General features: G+C 43.6%; 1 protein-coding gene and 1 non-coding gene across 4 annotated transcripts in view; both read left to right on the forward strand.

Moving 5' to 3' along the window:
* AP1G1 (adaptor related protein complex 1 subunit gamma 1) overlaps window positions 1-19179 on the forward strand; it is a 106537-nt gene that overhangs the window by 61557 nt on the left and 25801 nt on the right. For 2 of the 3 annotated variants that reach the window (XM_030582273.1, XM_030582271.1), the window contains exons 6-14: window positions 2008-2084; window positions 4643-4651; window positions 7996-8091; window positions 8459-8539; window positions 8822-8920; window positions 10349-10404; window positions 10946-11059; window positions 15130-15270; window positions 15889-15943. In XM_030582273.1, coding sequence (XP_030438133.1) covers window positions 2008-2084; window positions 4643-4651; window positions 7996-8091; window positions 8459-8539; window positions 8822-8920; window positions 10349-10404; window positions 10946-11059; window positions 15130-15270; window positions 15889-15943 — 728 coding nt within the window. The remainder of the gene's footprint in view (window positions 1-2007; window positions 2085-4642; window positions 4652-7995; window positions 8092-8458; window positions 8540-8821; window positions 8921-10348; window positions 10405-10945; window positions 11060-15129; window positions 15271-15888; window positions 15944-19179) is intronic. The other variant, XM_030582272.1, reaches the window with a different exon arrangement.
* On the forward strand, window positions 12558-12644 carry LOC115660686. The gene has a single exon (XR_004002893.1). It is a non-coding gene; the product is annotated as a small nucleolar RNA SNORD71 (small nucleolar RNA).

Consider the following 19179-nt stretch of genomic DNA (forward strand, 5'->3'; position numbering starts at 1 on the left):
ACCCATGAACCCCACTCGCTGGGACTCAGAACAGCCATGCCTACCTTCTGGCCATCATCCAGCACCCCCAGTTCCCAAAGGCAGGGCCAGAACCACCTGTAGGTAGTGTTTACAGTGAAGTGCTACAATGGCTTAGCTGCAGCTGTGCCACTGTAGTGTTCAAAGTATAGATAAATCCTAAGCCGTTTTTTTGGTAGCGTCTCTCTTTCTCATGGCCTGTATTGCTGCTACTCTAATACACACAGCACATAACAATCAAGTGTTCTTCAGGGCATGCTGCAAATGCAGTGCCTCTTTGTAATTTATCACTTAAATCCGCCTGTGTGTCAGATGACTAGCTGGTATCCAGTTAATGCCTATTTTAAAAAAAGGCTCTAGAGGCGATCCTGGCAGTTACATGCCAGTAAGCCTGACTTCAATGACAGGAAAATTGGTTGAAACTATAGTAAAGAGCAGAATTATCAGACGCATAGATGAGTGATATGTTGGAGAAGAGTCACCAAGGCTTTTGTAAAGAGAAATCATGCCTCACCAATCTATTAGAATTTAAAGGTATAAACAAATGTGTGGACAAGGATGATCCAGTGGATATAGTGTACTTGGACTTTCAGAAAGCCTTGGTAAGGTCCATCAATAAAGGCTCTTAAGCAAACTAAGCAGTCATGGGATAAGAGGTTCATGGATCAGTAACTTACTAAAAGATAGGAACTAAATGGTTAGTCTTTACAATGGAGAGAGGATAATAGCAGGGTCCCCAAAAGATCTGTACTGGGACCTGTGTTAGTGGGCATATTCAGAAATGATCTTGAAAAAAGGGTGAACAGTGAGGTGGGAAAATTACTCAAGATAGCTAACTCCTTGCAGTCGGTTTTGGACTTACAAAGGGATCTCACTAAATGCGGTGACAGAATGGCAGATGTAATTCAGTGTTGATAAATGCAAAGTAATGCACATTGGAAAAAATAATCCCAACCACACATACAAAATGATGGGGTCTAAATTAGCTGTTACCGTTCAAGAAAGATCTTGAAGATGTGGATAGTTCTCTGAAAACATCTACTCACTGTGCAGTGACAGTCAAAAAGGCTAACAAAATATTATGAACCATTAGAAAAGGGATGAATAATAAAACAGGAAATACCATGATCGTGCTATATGAATTCATGGTACACCCACACATTAAATTCTGTGTGCAGTTCTGGTAACCTCACCTCAAAAAAGATATATTAGTGTTGGAAAAGGTGCAGAGAAGGCAATGAAAATAAATAGAAATAGGAGTATTGAACAGCTTCCATATGAGAGAAGATTAGAAAGACTGGGATTTTTCAGCTTGAAAAAGAAGACAACTGAGGAGGAATGTGATAGAGGTCTGTAAAATCATGAATGGTACAGAGAAAGAAGAGGTAGGTGTTGTTTACCCCTTCCAGTGACACAGGAACCGGGGGGGTGGGTTCACCCAATGAAATTAATAGGCAGTAGGTTTAAAACAGATGTAAGGAAGCACTTCTTCACACAACACACTATCAACCTGTGGAACTTGTTGTCAGGGGATGTTGTGGAGGTCAGGAGTATAATTGAGTTCAAAAAAACAGTTAGATAAGTTCCTGGTGGATAGTTCCATTGATGGCTATTAGCCAAGATGGTTAGGGGCATAAGGTGTGCCTAAACCTCCAACTTCCAGAAGCTGGGACTGGACGATAGGCAATGGGTCACTCAAAATTGCCTTGTTCTGTTCCCTTCCTCTCAAGCATCTGTCATTTGCCAGTTGAAAGACAGGATACTGGCTAGATGGACCATTGGTCTCACCCACTATAGCCATTTTTATGTTGCAGGCATTTGTGTGTGTGTGTGTGTGTGTGTGTGTATGTATGTTTCAGGTGGGAGATGTTTTGTGGGATTGCTGCTGCTATTTTTCCTTTATGGGTTTCATTTAAAATTTTTTTGGACAGGTATCTAGAGCCTTAGTAAATGAAAACTAAATAACTAGACTTGTTTCTGGCCTTGTAGGTGTTCTTCACACATCAGTTGTCCTCCTCACAGAGATGTGTGAGAGAAGCCCAGACATGTTATCACACTTCAGAAAGGTAAGTGCAAACTGTGCATTAGTATCTCTGATAGCTAATGTTTACATGCTGCTTCTGGGCTGACACCTCCATCCTTGGTCTTAGCCAACAGGATGTGTCTGCAAGTTTGAGCGAAATCTGTGCAGCTAGTTTTAAATGAGGCACGTGATGATAATGCAGGCTTTCTGTTTCAAAAACTGTCACACAATATCATCAAATAATTAAATTAGAAGTTTTCCATGGGGTTCTTCTTTGAGTCTTCTTGTGAGCGTGGGAGGGGGTAAATTATAAGATACTGACAAATCACTTATGTGCATGAAGACTGTGAAACTTGTCCCAGAGTTAAAGTCCCGTAAATGCATTATTCCTCATGTATCCGATTGCATCAGTGACATCTGAAGTGGGATAAAGTTTAATCTCCTTTTTCTTTCTTATCTAAGATGAGGAACTAAAATCACAAGCTTACACTGTTGACCTTACAGTTTTATACATTCCACTCAGGAAAAGGCAGAATTGAATTCTGCCAAACCTAGCTATACTATGAAAACCTCAATTTTTATTTTTGATATTGATCAGCAATATCAGTTTATTTTAAGCATTTTATCAAATTTTCATAGTTGTGCAAAATTGTGGGGAGGGTGTCAGTAGGAGGAATAGACAATTATTTAATGATAGTAGAAACTAAGATTCAAAAGGTTAAAGCTTTATACCCATTAAAACACAAATTGTCAACATCACATAGTTAAGTCCAAAGCAGACTGCAAAGAGTTACAAAGGGATCTCACAAAACTGGGTGACTGGGCAACAAAATGGCAGATGAAATTCAATGTTGATATATACAAGGTAATGCACACTGGAAAACATAGTCCCAACTATATATACAGGATGATGGGACCTAAATTAGCTGTTCCCACTCAAGAAGGAGATCTTGGAGTCATTGTGGGTAGTTCTTTGAAGACAGCTGCTGCATGTGCACTAGCAGTCAAAAACAGTAACAGTCTGTTAGGAACCACTAAGAAAGAGAGAAATAATAAGACAGAAAATAATGTCACTGTATAAATCCATGGTATGTCCACACGTAGAATTCAGTTCTGTTTGTCCCATCTCAAAAAAGATATATGAGAATCAGAAAAGATGCAGAGAAGGGCAACAAAAATGATTAGGGATATGGAACAGCTTCTATATGAGAGAAGGTTAATAAGACTGGGAATTTTCAGCTTGGAAAAGAGATAACTAAGGGGGGATATGACGGAGGTCTATAAAATCATGACTGGTGTGGAGAAAGGGAATAAGGAAGTGTTTACTCCTTCACATAACACAGGAACCAATTCATTAGGCAGCAGGTTTAAAACTAACATAAGGAAGTACTTTTTCACCCAACGCACACTCCACCTGTGGAACCTGTGGGCAGGGTATGTTGTGAAGTGTAACTGGGTTCAAAAAAGAATTGGACTTATTCTCCAGGAACTTATCTATCAGTGGATATTAGCCAAGATAGCCAGGAATGCAACCTCATTCTCTGGGTGTCCCTAGACTGTGATTGTCAGAAGCTGGGAGCGGACATTAGGGTATAGATCACTCAGTAAACTGTCCTGTTCTGTTAATTCCCTCTGAAGCACCTGGCATTGGCCACTGTCGGAAGACAGGCTACTGGGCTAGCTGGACCATTACTCTGACCCAGTATGGCCATTCTTATATGTCAAAATATACAAAGTAAATACTCTTAAATCAAACTCTCATGAGTTCTCAAGCAGCATTTTTCTTACTTTGCCTGTAAATTTCAGTTGTCATTGATGGAAATATTTTTTCATTGGTGTTTGTATGTATGTGGTGAAATAGACGTTTACCAACATTTACTGGTTAAAAACCTAATGCTTCAGCCTAAGTATAGCTAACATGTCCACATTGCACACAGCATGTAATAAGGGGCATTTTTCCCAGGGCTGGTAGGAGTTTCAGAGCCAGCAGTGTTCTTGTCTTCTAGCACACTGTCCTAGCCCATGCCTCTTGTCACTGCCTGTTGTAATCTCTCTTGCTGTATCTGCTGCTTTCAGAACTTAACTGCCAAATTGTAAAGATTTCCTTCCAGAATGATTTGGAAGGCGTTCTTGGTGTACAGTTCTGATTCCTTTGGGCAAAGGAGGAATTGGGAACCAAATGAGCCAGTAGAATGCAACTGGCCAGTTGCTCCACTGAAAAATCCTGAGGAGTCTTCTGCCTGCATGCACAGTTCTCAACATACTCTTCCTGCAAGTCCTAAGTTTGCTTGCAGGGACCTCAGACAGGCCCCCCTTTGCTGGTGCATTTTGTGTGCACTAGAGCTAGGGTTAATGTTATGGGGGCAGTGGTGTTATCCTGAGCCATTGTCCATCACTTAGGAGGTGACTGAGTCCTGGGGGGAGCGATGAGGACTTGAGTCCAACGACTTTGTGCACCAGGGCTTCTTTTTGGTGGTGCTTTCTTCTAGCCATCTTTCTTGTGGTGTTTTATGCTGTGAATAGTATGACACTATCTGTTCCTAATGCCTGCTTCGTCTGTTTTATCCCTTTTATCTGTTTTGGACTCCTGCTGTATGTTAGAATGAAAAGGTAAGAGTTAACTCTTCTAGATGGTGCATGCTTTCATTGGATCTGTAGAGGCTTCTGTGTGTCCAGTCACCACATGGAGGCACTGTGCACTAACACTGCAGTTGTGATTAATGCCATGTGCTAGCTATGCTATACTTGTCTAACAGGCTCATTGTTGTCCAGTTTTTGGCTTGTCATTAAATTCCCATATCCATGGCAGTCCTGGATCTCAGTTGTGGCCTCTCCCAAACTGTGAACCTATCTTGATCCCTCCCTTCCTTGTTGAGGAATTTAGGCAGTTTCCTGTGTTCCTCTTTTAAAAAGTCTGATTGCCCTGGAGCCTTGATGTATTCTTCTTACCGCAAGATGCGTTTTGCTTCCACCTGGCAAAGTGGGACAGCCCGGGTAATTCAGATGCTATCCTGTATATAAGGGGGAGTTGGATAAGAACTCCATCACTGGAGTGGTTACACCAGCCTTGAGAAACCAGATACATGCAGTGGAGCATGGACCTCCACATACCACATGGGCTCAGTAGGGAGCACTGGATTGTTCAGTACAGATCCATTGCACATCTGGAAGTATCTAGCTGTTAAGGATCAGCAGAGTGGGGTCAGCATCAACTGATCTTTATGGCTGTAGCCTTTGCCTTTCTTTGTCCTGTCATCAGTTTTGGTACTTTGCGTTGTATATAAGAAAACAAAGAAAATGCAAAGCAGGGTTCCAAGAATGTTTATGCAGACCACCTCAGTCAGCTGCACTTTGTATTTTGGGGGCAGGGGGAGTGTCATCCTGCTCCCCTCTGAGATCTGAAGGGAAGCAACCTTCTCCAGTGATATGAGTCTGATTGCTGAAATGTTCCAGGGTGGAGGAAGGGAGAGTCAAGAAACTACAAGGAGAGAGATGTTTCCTTCTTGCAGAGCCATCTCAAATTTGCAGTAGAATGCTGCTGATAGAGCTTCTGTCAGGCACTCTAAACTCTGTCATGGCTAGCCTCTGGCAGATCTCCAAGGGGAATAATAGCTACCTGAATGGCTGCAGCACAATCTTGTGGGGAAGACAGGGTAGCTTTCGGGAAAGATTCTGCTGGAGAACATGGGAGTGAAGTGTATTCATTCTGCATATGCAGAGGTGTAGGTGAAAGGAAAAATGATGCTGTTCTAATACGGTATGGAAGTCTGCCCAGACAGGTCTAATGCCATCCCACCTGCACATCACCCATTGCTCTTTAATTGGCCTTCAGTCTGTCTCAGCAGGACAGCCAGCTCCAGCACATTTTTGGACTCCATTTGACTGCCTATTTCTTAGGTTATTTTCTAAATAAATATATGGAGATATACCTATCTCATAGAACTGGAAGAGACCTAAAAAGGTCATGGAGTCCAGCCCCTGCCTTTACTAGCAGGACTAAATAATGATTTTGCCCAAGATCCCTAAGTGACCCCTTCAAGAACTGAACTCACAACCCTGGGTTTAGCAGGCCAAAGCTCAAACGACTGAACTATATTTCCCCCTTCCCCGCCTTAACTTAATGTCAGCTCTGAGATGGAAAGATGAGTGGAATGAGAGAGAGATTACTTCTTCACCACTTTAGTTAATTTACCTGGAGATCTACCAGCTTTAACAAGCATTATGTCATGTTCTGGCAAGCGGGTCAAGACTTTTCTTTAAATGAGAACGTTTTCTAGAGAATGAAACTTGGAGACGTGCAGTATCCAGCTCTCCAGAAATGTGATCCCACCCCGTGGCTATCCCAGCCTGTCTTTAGTGTGTGAGCAAGAGTGTTTTGGTGGATTGTGGTGGTGATAGTCTTCCATTTCATCACTCCAACTATTGTGAGGCCCATCACAACCTGTGCATTGTAGTCCTGACCTGAGAACTACAGTCAGTGTTACCTGCTGCTGGTAATCCCAATCTGAGTACACCCATGGAATGTGTGTGCTGCTACAGAACAGGGTTAGAAGGGGACTTCAAGGGTCATCTAATCTAACCCCCTGCCAAGATACAGGATTTGCTGCATCTAAATCAGTGGTGCCAACCTTATTACACAGGAGGGCCTCGAACCTGAGCACAACCTTTTGTGGGCCGAACTGAGTCCCCTCTAATAATTTTATATTTTAAGTTCATCTTGTTTTGTATGTATTTAGATAGGTTGTTTTTATGTACAGTGTTGTCTGTTTATGCACTCGTGTAATATAAAATGATGTAAACATGACAACAAAACACTAATGAATCAGCCATTACTGTATTGTATTGAAGCAGGCTTTGGGCCTTATGAAATGCTCTGGTGGGCTGTAGTTTGGGCACCCCTAGTCTAAGCCATCCAAGACATTTGGCTAGCGAGTTTCTGTTTGAAAGCCTCCAGTAAAGGAGCTTCCACAGCTTCTCGGGGCACTCTGTTCCATTGTCCTCCTGTTCTTATAGTTAAGAAGTTTTCCCTGAAATTGATGGATGGAGTAGTGAGACACCTAAGACTACCAGTCCAAGAGCTAGAGTAGACTGAGGCAGACTGTCTCATGCAGATGACTTGTCCCCTAAAAACAGTCACATGCAGTCCCTGAAAGAACCACTTTTCCTGAAGGGTGAGAAGATGACCCTGGGAATCAATGCCATCAACTTCTGCAGAAGTTGAAGCTCTCATTTTGAAAAGTTGCTGCTGGTGTGTGGGGAAGCTGTGAGCAGGACAAGGTGGGTAGACCCTGGGGAAGCTCTTCATTGTGGGTACTACCCAACTATTGGAGGCTGGGTGGGAGGTAGAGCGGTGGAAATTCTCCACCTTTGACTACCCTGGAGGGTCTTCAGGGGGGAAGAGAAGAGACAGAGCACCTTTCTGCAGCTAGCTGGAGGAGAGTGACAAACTTGAGACATGCATAATGACATCTGTTTCTGTTGTGGGAACACCTGAAGACCCCCATCAGGGATCTCACTATGCCAGGCACTCCATACATGTAACAAAAAGATGGTCCTGGCCCTAAAGAACTTAGATTGTCAGCCAGAAGCTGGTGTGAAAGAGCCCCAATGCAAGGTCTAAGGACAGTATCCTGTGAAAGACCAGCACCCCTTCTTCTTTTCAGCAGGGGAACTCTCCATGGCATTGTCTATGAACTTCGCTTGTGAAGCACCTCTGTTATACACCTCTGGGCTTAGTGGGCGTAGCTCTCTGAGTAGCTCTGTATTATGGTGTTCAGGTCCTGGCCAGATGTCAGTGTCAGTATGTTCAGATAACCCAGCCTGTGCAATCAGAGATGTTCTGTGCCGGAGGATGTGTACACTGATCTTCAGGACTCATTTTTGGATCCCTGCATCAAAAGTGTGGAAGACAAGTGTTATGAGTGTACTTTCTGATGGATCTTTCTTCTTCACAGCTTGTACCCCAGTTAGTTCGTATTCTGAAGAACCTTATCATGTCTGGATATTCACCAGAGCATGACGTGTCTGGGATCAGTGACCCTTTCCTGCAGGTAAGGATTGATAGTATAAAACTCAGGTAGCGGTCTCCAGTGCTTGGTTTCTGACTCCCTCACCTATTGTGTGAATTCATGGCAGGAGGAGTAAGCTTATAGCTATCCATATCCTATCCATATCAGTTGTTTGGTTGTAATAGGAGTGCCTCTGGCTAGAGGATGGAGACCTAAACATAGTATAAATCCTTTCCCCAGACCTCACTGCTCCATCTCTGCTCTAAACAGAGGCCCTTGTGATTTAATTGCCGTATTTATCAGCATTTGATCTGTCTCTCCTGCACTCTTCCATGAGTTAACCGGAGGCTACTGCATAAAGTTGCTTTATGCCAGATGTGATTTAATTTGCTGCCTTTTGTTTTTTCAGGTACGAATCCTGCGGTTACTAAGAATTCTGGGGCGAAATGATGACGACTCAAGTGAAGCAATGAATGACATACTTGCTCAGGTGAGGCCTGCCAGGTTAGGTTGATATTCAGCCTAAATTGCTCCTCTTAATTTCATCTTGTTACTTCTAGTTACATCCCTGTGTATCACAGAGTGAGCATCAACTCATTGCGACGCAAGTATGTGCTTCCGAGGGCAATGATTTACTCTGGCAGATGCTAACAATCTGGGCAAGTGGGAGGACAGTGGCTTGTTCTGATACAGAAATGAGAGATGGCCTGGGTAGGGGGCTGCAGATGTTGGCAAAGCACGGGCAGTTACTTTACTTTTTTGTTTTTTCCAGGTTGCCACTAATACAGAAACAAGTAAAAACGTGGGTAACGCCATCCTCTATGAAACTGTATTGACTATTATGGACATCAAGTCTGAGAGTGGACTGCGAGTATGTTGTCTTTACCATGATTCTTTTCACTAAACCCATAGGATCATAGAAGTTAGAGATGAAATGACTGATTAAATGGAGCCCACCTGTTGGGGCTAGGGCAGGTACTAGTTTTCCTCGTGAACATATGAAGCTAAAACGTTACCCTTGATTTTAGTCAAACAATGGGCCGCAGACTGAGTTCGTCAGTTAGCGAGGTCTAGTACTTGAGGCTCTAAAGTGTCACTGGAATTGGTTGAATCATAGAAACGAAGGACTGACAGGGACTTGGGTGGGTTGTCTAGTCCAGTCCCCTGCACTGAGGCAGGACTAAGTATCATCTAGTCCAGCGGCTCTTAACCTGGGGTGCGAGATGCCCTTTCTGGGGATGCGAGACATGCCAGATTTTTTTAGAAGGTAAATCATCGAAAACGCAAATTAAGCACAGGCAGGTAAGTGCAACTACTTTGTTTCATCAAACCTATGTATTAACATTTATACATTTGTAACGATTACTGTGTTAAATTTTAACTGCGAAATTAAAATAAATATATAATTCTCCCTTTCATTCTATGATGATATCTACTTCAGCGATTTTTGATAAGGGGTACAAGAACATATTTTTGAGACCCAAAGGGGTGCAGGCTGCAGTAAAGGTTAAGAACCACTGATCTAGACCATTACTGACAAATATTTGTCTTTAAAAAAACCCAGTGGTGGATATTCCACAACCTCCGTAGATAACTTGTTCCCGTGCCTAGCTACCCTGACGTCCAACCTAAATCTCTGAGAGTGATTATGGTGCTGGTGGTAGATGGTCTTCCATAGTCTGGGATTCCAGAGAATTTCAGAGCGTGGGCTCAGGACAATTTTACATTAGTGAGATCCTGTGCCAGATGTGGTATCAATAGCAATGTCTGGAAGTTAACTGCGTGTAGCATGATGAGGGAAGGGATGAGAGCTGTGCCAGGAACCATAATGTGTTGAGACACTGTGTGTCTCTTCCTGAGCTCCAGGAGGGTGATAATGGATTCCTCTTGTAATTTCTATCCAGTGGCCAAGGAGGTGGAAACATAATGTGGAATGTCTGAGGGAAGCTCTAGTGGTTAGCGAGTTTATTCCACAGTTGAAGCATGCACAGCTTTATCAAGACTTAGTGCCCTTGTACGACTTGCTGTATGTTGTGCAGTGAGATTCCTCTTCGGATGGGTGTGCAGCCTTCTCCTAGAGCTACACTGCATTTAAAGAAAGTGCAGCGGGGAGCCGGAACCATGTGCATGACTCCTGCCTCTTTGGTTAATTGGTGTCTGGCGTTCTTGCTGTTTCTGCCCGTCATTAGCTGTAGCATTTTGCAAGGTTTCTGAAGGACCATGTGGGCTCATGAAGCTGTGGTGAGGAGGAGCAGCAGCTTGCTGTGATCTGTAACCTTCCCAACTCTTCTTTCTGCAGGTGTTAGCCATTAACATCCTAGGCCGTTTCTTGTTAAATAACGACAAAAATATTAGGTAAGTTACCTGAAGTGTGTCAGACATGGGGCACTGCTGTGTTAAGAGTCTGCAGAAGCAGCTCCTGAGGCAAAGTGTTGGGAAAGGTTATGGGTGTGTGTGTGTGGGGAGGGGGGGGTGGCCGGGGGCAGGGGGTATAGCTAAATTGCCTTGGTGACTAGTTTTCTTTCTCCTTGCCATACTTCTTTCCCTGGGTGTATCATGGCCTTTCCTCACTGGCCAGCAGGTCTATAGCAAGCTACTGCAGCCCAGTTATAGACCAGAGATAGGTTCCTGGAACAGCTCAGACTGTTTTTTTCCAGTGGCCAGTGAAGCTGCGCTTTCCCTTTGTCACAGCAGAAGTATCTGCTATAGTACATCTACATCTGCTTGGAAACTCCCCTCTGGTTGGGTCAGAGAGCAGTGTGGCAGATTTTCCTTTGGTCCCAGTAGCACTGGGAAAATCCTGTCCCAGTGCAGAGGAAGACTAAACCCCTTTACTTTGCAATGAAACAATGTCTGGCACGAATGTGGTGTTCTTCCTTTGTCCTCTCTATCCCAGATATGTAGCTTTGACATCTTTGTTGAAGACTGTGCAGACAGACCACAATGCAGTACAGCGGCACAGAAGCACCATTGTGGACTGCCTAAAAGATCTGGATGTCTCCATTAAACGGTAATTGAGCTACAGAGAGCTATCTGTCTGACTTATTATGTCAGTACTGTGAGCCTGTGGGGTGGGGAGAGAGACAGATGCACGTTAACTGCCCAGTGCAGCAGTTCCACTAGGGATACTCTTATTACTGTCCAGTCTGCTCCCTGCTTCAGAGAGAACAGGGATGGTGACAGGCAGCCAACTTATCAGGGAAGCTCATCTTACGTAGTATCTTAAGGGCCTGGGCCATGGAACTTCTTGCCAGAAGAGCTCAGAACAAGCCCAAGCCTGAATAAGTTCAGATCAAGTTGTAAAACTCTCACCTTTTTAGTAAACTCCCTCCTCCAAGTTTATGCTTGTAAAGCAATCAGTGAAAGTCCTCCAGGCCCAGAGTGGTTCTTCACTGCCTGGAGGATCAGGCAGAGATGTACACTGTTCTGGGCTTTTGTGCAGTACTCCGCTATCATGGTAATAGGAGTTACATAGAAACCTAGGGGACATGGCTTTAGCTCTGGTAGATTTGTCACAAATGCAGGATTGTTTCCTGTCGTACATTTTCTGGTGTTCGGTTTGAGTTTAAATGTTCAGACTGGTGGGGCTTCTGCTCTGTCCCTTGGGAGATTATTCCACAGTCTAGCACATCTCACTCCCAGGGATTTTTCTCTTGACATTCACCCTCATTCACCCTGTTACTGCCTAGCTACCTCCTTTTTGCCACACTAAACACCTTGATTTTTCATCTTGCACCTGTGCAATACTTGTGGGCTGCTGTTGTGGTTCTGTTTGTCCTCCCACACCCTATCCTCATTTTGCCAAGCGTTGCATATTTAGCTTTTTCAATCGTCCTAAGTTGGGCCTTCCAACTCTTTGATCACATATTACTCTTATCTAAACTTGCTCCTCTTTGTCAATATTGTTCCTGTATTGTGATGGTCAGAACTCAGTGTGATATTCTATGTGTCCTTGCACCAAAGCCAAAGAGAAAGGGGCCATTATACTCTTGCTCAGTGATATGACACCTCTGCACGTGCAGCCCAAAATTGTATTGCCCTCATTGCTATCATATCACGTTGCAAACATACCTGTTTTGTTGTCCCTGCAATCCATGGGTTGTCTTCGACATCACGGCTTGTCAAGTTTCTCTCCCTATTAAAAATTTGTGTAATAGATTCAACTTTGACAAATAATCAGTTTTCATGTTTTTAATCTCTCTGGACCTTTTATTTCTGTCCTCACTCCTGTCATTAGCTCAATTGTTCTGAATGTTGCTATTCTGCAGATTGGATCTGCCCTTCTGTTAAACTTTAACTTAATCTGTCTTTGTAAAGGGTATTGCACAAGCTAATCTTACAGTTGAACTCCATTCTGAGGTGTGACTGCACAAGAATTCAGCAGATCTACATCTTTCTATTGCTGAGAGCCAGGGCCTGCATTAGAGGCTATAGATAGATCTTGTGTGTGGGAGGTCACAGTGTCATGCTCTGGAGCATGGTAGGAAATCAGTGATATCCTAGAGCCCTGTAGAAGATTGTACTCTGGTCTGTGCCTTAGTGATCCATCGGCAGAGTACCCTGTCACAATGCTGACGCTCAAGCTCCTGACAACCACCTCTGTTATTCTGGCAATCAGCTGACTTGGTGACAGAATCCCTTGGAGCACTAAAAGCAGATGTATGTGGAAGCCAAGGGGGATGATAGCTTTTTTGTGCATTTGGTATTGGCTCTCTATTGAGGCCCATCCTTGTCTCCTTTAGCTGTATTGTCATGTATGTCAGTTTAGTGCAGTTAAAAGTGTGCTTGGCCCTTGTGTTCAGCTTTTCATCAGCCCACTAAATAGCTCAAGTGCTTGAGAGATCCATAAAGGAAATAACCCTCTGAATATGGTCAAAGAAACTGCAACTGGCTTGTGCTCAGTGCTCTGATGTATGGGGTTGTGAAGCACCAGAGCACTTCCTGTCTTGCTGCTATATTGATCCGCTTCAACATGACACAAGATTAAAATGTAAACATGAAATACCTGATGGTCTAGTAGGGTTAAGGGCAATAAAAAAAGAAATTTTAAAATATATCAAGAAAAAAGCAATCTAGCAATTGTATAGGTCCATTTTTAGACAGGGATGGTGAAATTGTTAATGATGTAGAAAAGGCAAAAGTGTTTTATTTTTTTATGTAGGGAAGAAGCTAGATCACATAGAGTTTACAGGGTTAAATACTTTATATTTTGACAGTAACTAGGGAGATATTAAATGGTAGCTGCTAAAGCTAAACTTTCAAATCTTCAGGGCCAGATAACTTGCATTCAGGAGTATCAAGAGTTGAATGGGGAGCTCTCTGAGCCATTGATATTGATATTTAACAGATCTTGGACTTCTGGGGAAATCCAAGTAATTGGGGGAAAAAAGCTAATGTACCAATACTTAAAAAGGGCCAGCGGGTGATTTTGGTAACAAGCTGGTTACCTGCGCATTGGTCCCAGACAAAATCAAGAAGATGGTGATATTGAGCATAATCGGTGAAGAACTAAAGGATGGCAGCATAATTCAATATGATTTTACTGAAAATAGGTCTCAGCAAACAAACTTAATATCTTTAGTGAATACAGATTTGGTTGGCAGAGAGGTGACTGTTGGCATCACACAGGTAGACCTCAGTATGACATTCTGATTTTAAAAAACGAGCATGAAACAACATGATTGTTGTACATATTAAATGGATTTTAAAACTGGCTCAGTGATCTCAGGGATAACTGTAAGTGATGCTGTTTCCTCTTCAAGAAGTCTGTCTATGGCCTCGTGATATTCAGTGTCTCTGTTAATGATCTGAAAGAGAATAAAATCATTGCTGATGGATTTCAGATGGCAGACTAGTGGAATGGTAAATGATTGATAGCTTAGTATAATATGTATTGCTTGGAAAAAATGAGCTGGGTTCAAGTGAACAATGTGTGTTTTTAATACAGCCAAATACAAGGTAATACATCTGGGAACCAAGAATTTAGGTCACACTTACAGTATGGGGGACTGTATCCTGGAAAGCAATGACTCTGAAAATTACTTAAGGGTCATTGTGGAAACCAGCTGAACGGGACCTCTCCGGGCAGTGCTGTGGCTGAGGGCTAATACAATCCTTGGGCCTGTAAACAGAGGAACACTGAATAGAAGGTGTTATGGTTTCATTACTGTTTTACACAGAGGTTATAACTGGAAAATCGTGTCCAGTTCTGGTGTCCACAGTTCAAAAAGGTTGTTGACTAACTGGAAGGTGTTCAGAGAAGAACTACACAAATGATTTGTGGTCTGGAAAATCTGTTTTATAGTGAGACTAAAGGAGTTCCATCTAGTGTATTCAAGAGAAGGGTGAGAGGTGGCTTGATCACTGTGTACAAGTACCTACACGGGGAAGAGATTTGTGATAGTAGAGGGCTCCCTAATCAAGCAGACAAAGACCGAATGAGACCCAGTGGTTGGAAACTGAAGCTAAACAAATTCAGACTAGAAATAAGGCACCCATTTTTAACAGTGAGGGTGATTAACTAGTGAAACAACTTACTGCGGATGTGGTGGATTCTCCATCCCTTGAAGTCTTTCAGATTGGATTTCTAGCTCAGCCAGACCCTTTGGATTTGATGAAGTGAGGTTTTCTGTCCTGTGCTACGTGGGCAGTCAGACTAATGATCATCATATCCTTCTGGCCTTCATTTATATAATTGTAGCCTCTTGCAACCCAGCGTTGCTTTCACTATTATGTCAGACTAATTCTACAAGGTAGTGACCAATAGCTGGAGGTTCAGAAATTCTCAGATGGGCACTTGCTGCTTGAAAGGTGTTCTGTTATTTAGGATAGTTAGAGGCCTCCATAAAAATGCTGGAGAACTTCTGTTTTCCCCTCTTTTCAGTTGGTTTTTGTTCTCAAGTGCTTAATATCTGCTGGTGAATGGGAAAGTAGCATTAATCAAGATTGCTGCTGCTTTCCTTACTGAAAGATGAGAATGCAGGAAATGAAGGGATTTGGGCAGGTAGGAAACCTGTGCCTCTATTTGTCATTTGATGGTGATAGCTTATTATCTCTCTCTCTCTCTCTCTCTCATTCCAGGCGTGCAATGGAGCTGAGCTTTGCATTAGTTAATGGCAACAACATCCGTGGAATGATGAAGGAACTGCTGTATTTCCTGGATTCCTGTGAGCCAGAGTTCAAGGCAGATTGTGCCTCTGGAATATTTCTTGCAGCAGAGAAGTAAGGGCTCAATTAAAGTTCACATTAATCCCCTGCTGGTCCTGGGAACTGTGTGGCTGGGCATTTATGTATCTCCCCCCCGCCACGCCAGAACCAATGAGGCTTGGGGACTGTTTTGGTCATTTCTTCCCCTCCCCTCTGCAAATTGGCCCTGGTGGTCTGCTGTTATATACCTATCTTGAGAAGTGGCATGGTCCAATGCTTATAGCTTTATGGGAGGGACTGATTGTAGGCACTTAATTACTGATTACATTATTAAACAAATCCAGTGTGGTGACTCCTTCTGCTAAGTGGACTGGATGCTGTGTTCAGTCTCCCTTCCATTAAATTGGGCAACAAGATGATCTCATTACTACTGTGACTTTGTAATTGGAAGACCAGCTCTACTGTCCTGTACTGCAGAGTATCACTTTACTTCGCAGTAAAGGTAGTCATTCGCTCACATATTGAAAAACTGAATCCATATACTATTTTCCAGCAAATGTGAGATGGCCTCCTGGTGAGTGATGGATCAGGAGGTGAGGGGAGAGAGATATTTCATAATCCTGCCCAATTTTCTACTGGTGATAAATGGCAGAACTAATCACTCCTCTGACTTTTTCTTCATTATCTTCTTAGATATGCCCCTTCCAAACGCTGGCACATAGACACAATTATGCGAGTCCTAACAACGGTAAGTGGTGCATATCCTGAGAACCTATGAACAGCTTTCTGTAACTTCATGCAGTGGCTAGTCCTACATCAGTTTAGAACCGTCAGCCACTCTGCGCTGTAGTTGTGTTGACTGCAGGCCTTTGGATGCTAATACAGAGCACTGTGTGTGTGTGTGTGTGTGTGTGTGTGTGTGTGTGTGTGTGTGAGCGAGCTAGCTAGCTAGCTAGCTAGCTAGCTAGCTAGTAACAAGCAGCCTGGGACAATTAGTTAGGGTGTTCCCTGAAATGAGAATTGGAAAGGTTTTTGAATGTTTTTTCAAGATTTCAGAAGAGAATGCGCAAGGAGCCACTATAAAAAGATATCCTCATTTTTAATTACTGCAGTGACAGTGGCACCCAGGGGCTTCAGGAAGGGTTAGGGCTGCTTTGTACTGCATGCAGTACAAGTAAATATGGAAATACAAGCTCTTTAGGGAAGAGACCATAACCCAAGAAGCCAAGTGACACATGAAGGGTGAGAGGAGAGGGGTACAAATACATACAGCTTTTTGAGAGGTATATTCCTGCCATTCTTATGTAATTTAATTATACATAAAGTCCCAGCTACCTTTGGACCTAATTATCATTTATTGACTGACCACTTGATAACAATCACTGCTGAGGTGGGACTAGAGGAAGGCCTTGCAGACGAGGTCAGTGAGGACATGCCATGTGTATGGGGAAGCACGGAAGAAAGCATGGAGGAGTTTGTGTCAGAAGCTGACAAATGGGTGCTATAATTTAACATTTGAGACAACAGTCTTCTCACAGAGCGCCTGAGAAATTGGGGCTGTGGTCTCCAGTTTGATTCCTGTCCCGAGTGTCCTCATGTGGAAAAGAGTAGCTTCCTTTGAGACTGAGGCTCGATTTCCATTCAAAGGCTGACTTTCATTGAGAACTGCCTCAGGGGATTGCTCTGACCTAGGCCTGCTGAGGTATGTCTGGACTGCAGCTGGGAGCATGGCTCCCAGCCCAGAAAGACAGGCACATGCTAGCTCTGCTCAAGCTAGCATGATACATTGTGGCACGGGGTGACATGGGCTGGTTACCCAAGTACAGACTCTGGGTTGTACTCGGGTGGCTAGCCCAAGCTACCGCCCACGTTGCAGAGTCCACACTGACTGTTTCTAGTGCGCTAACTAGCTAGAGCAGAGACAGTGAATCTGTCTACGTGCGCTGGGAAGCACCCCCTCAGCTGCCATCCAAATATACTCAGCGGCCTCAGTCCCTTTTAGTCTCTCTTAGCTGTGCATGTTAGGGCCCATCTCTATGTGCTTGCAGCTCTTAGTTGTCTGTTTGGCCAAACTTTGATCTGCTCACTATTAATGCCAAGGGTTAGCTTAGTTGGTGTCACTAGGCTGCATGTAATTTTCTCTGTTTCTGTGCTCTTGCACAGTTGTCCTTGGTCAGAGAGTAGTTGTTAATGGCTCCCAATACTGCTGGAAAGGTATAACAAGTGGGGTTCCGCAGGGTTCTGTTTTGGGACCGGTTCTGTTCAATATCTTCATCAACGATTTAGATGTTGGCATAGAAAGTACGCTTATTAAGTTTGCGGACGATACCAAACTGGGAGGGATTGCAACTGCTTTGGAGGACAGGGTCAAAATTCAAAATGATCTGGACAAATTGGAGAAATGGTCTGAGGTAAACAGGATGAAGTTCAATAAAGATAAATGCAAAGTGCTCCACCTAGGAAGGAACAATCAGTTTCACACATACAGAATGGGAAGAGACTGTCTAGGAAGGAGTATGGCAGAAAGAGATCTAGGGGTCATAGTAGACCACAAGCTTAATATGAGTCAACAGTGTGATACTGTTGCAAAAAAAGCAAACGTGATTCTGGGATGCATTAACAAGTGTGTTGTAAACAAGACACGAGAAGTCATTCTTCCGCTTTACTCTGTGCTGGTCAGGCCTCAGCTGGAGTATTGTGTCCAGTTCTGGGCACCGCATTTCAAGAAAGATGTGGAGAAATTGGAGAGGGTCCAGAGAAGAGTAACAAGAATGATTAAAGGTCTTGAGAACATGACCTATGAAGGAAGGCTGAAGGAATTGGGTTTGTTTAGTTTGGAAAAGAGAAGACTGAGAGGGGACCTGATAGCAGTTTTCAGGTATCTAAAAGGGTGTCATCAGGAGGAGGGAGAAAACTTGTTCACCTTGGCCTCCAATGGTAGAACAAGAAGCAATGGACTTAAACTGCAGCAAGGGAGATTTAGGTTGGACATTAGGAAAAAGTTCCTAACTGTCAGGGTAGTTAAACACTGGAATAGGTTGCCTAGGGAAGTTGTGGAATCTCCATCGCTGGAGATATTTAAGAGTAGGTTAGATAAATGTCTATCAGGGATGGTCTAGACAGTATTTGGTCCTGCCATGATGGCAGGGGACTGGACTCGATGACCTCTCGAGGTCCCTTCCAGTCCTAGAGTCTGAGTCTGAGCTTTCTGGCTTTGTTCTTGATGCCAAGGCCCACTGGACAAGAGATGCAATTCAAGCAGCATACCTCCTTCCTCTAAGATGCCAAAGTCCAATGACATGTTTGCTGCCTCATCTGCGTTGTGGGGACAGGTTATTCCCTGGCATTTTGTTCCATGTTCCTGGCCCCTAGCCAAAGAGTCTGTAAAGATAAATAAGCAAGCAAGTCCCCTGGCCTGTCCTTCATCAGACCAGAACTCCGGCTGTGAGCAAGAGAACAGATAGAGCCGCCTTCTGCATGTCTTCGTTGAAACCATTCTTGGCACCAGAGAATGTGACACTGCTGCCTTCTCTGCTCTGTTCTTTGGAACCGAAATCCAAGGTACCTTGCATGTCTGCATCTTGAGTTCCGAGGTCCATGCAAGGAGGAGAAGCCAGTGGTGCCATCATCCTTTCAGACTGTCTGGGGGCTCAAGAGAGATGCTGCTTTTGTGGAGGCATCTGTTCCTTTTTCTGCTGTCTTATGCAGAAAAGGCAAAAGAGCCAGGGGCCTGGAATCTTAAGTAAAGGAACATCTGCGTAAGCTCTAAGAGAATCAAAGACATTGGTGCTGAGTGATGCTATGAAAGAATTTCTGTCTCAGAGAGAACTTCTTGTATAGGTTCAAAATAAACATTTGGCATTGGTGCTTGTGCAGCAGGGCTTATAGGAGAAGTTGTCAGACCAACTTCTCTCCTCATTCCATCCTCTGCTTTTCCCTGGAGAAATGTAGTCCTAATCTGTGCAAATGCATAACAGAAAATCA

Source organism: Gopherus evgoodei, chromosome 12 (assembly GCF_007399415.2).
Source record: "Gopherus evgoodei ecotype Sinaloan lineage chromosome 12, rGopEvg1_v1.p, whole genome shotgun sequence".
Lineage (NCBI taxonomy): Eukaryota > Metazoa > Chordata > Testudines > Testudinidae > Gopherus > Gopherus evgoodei.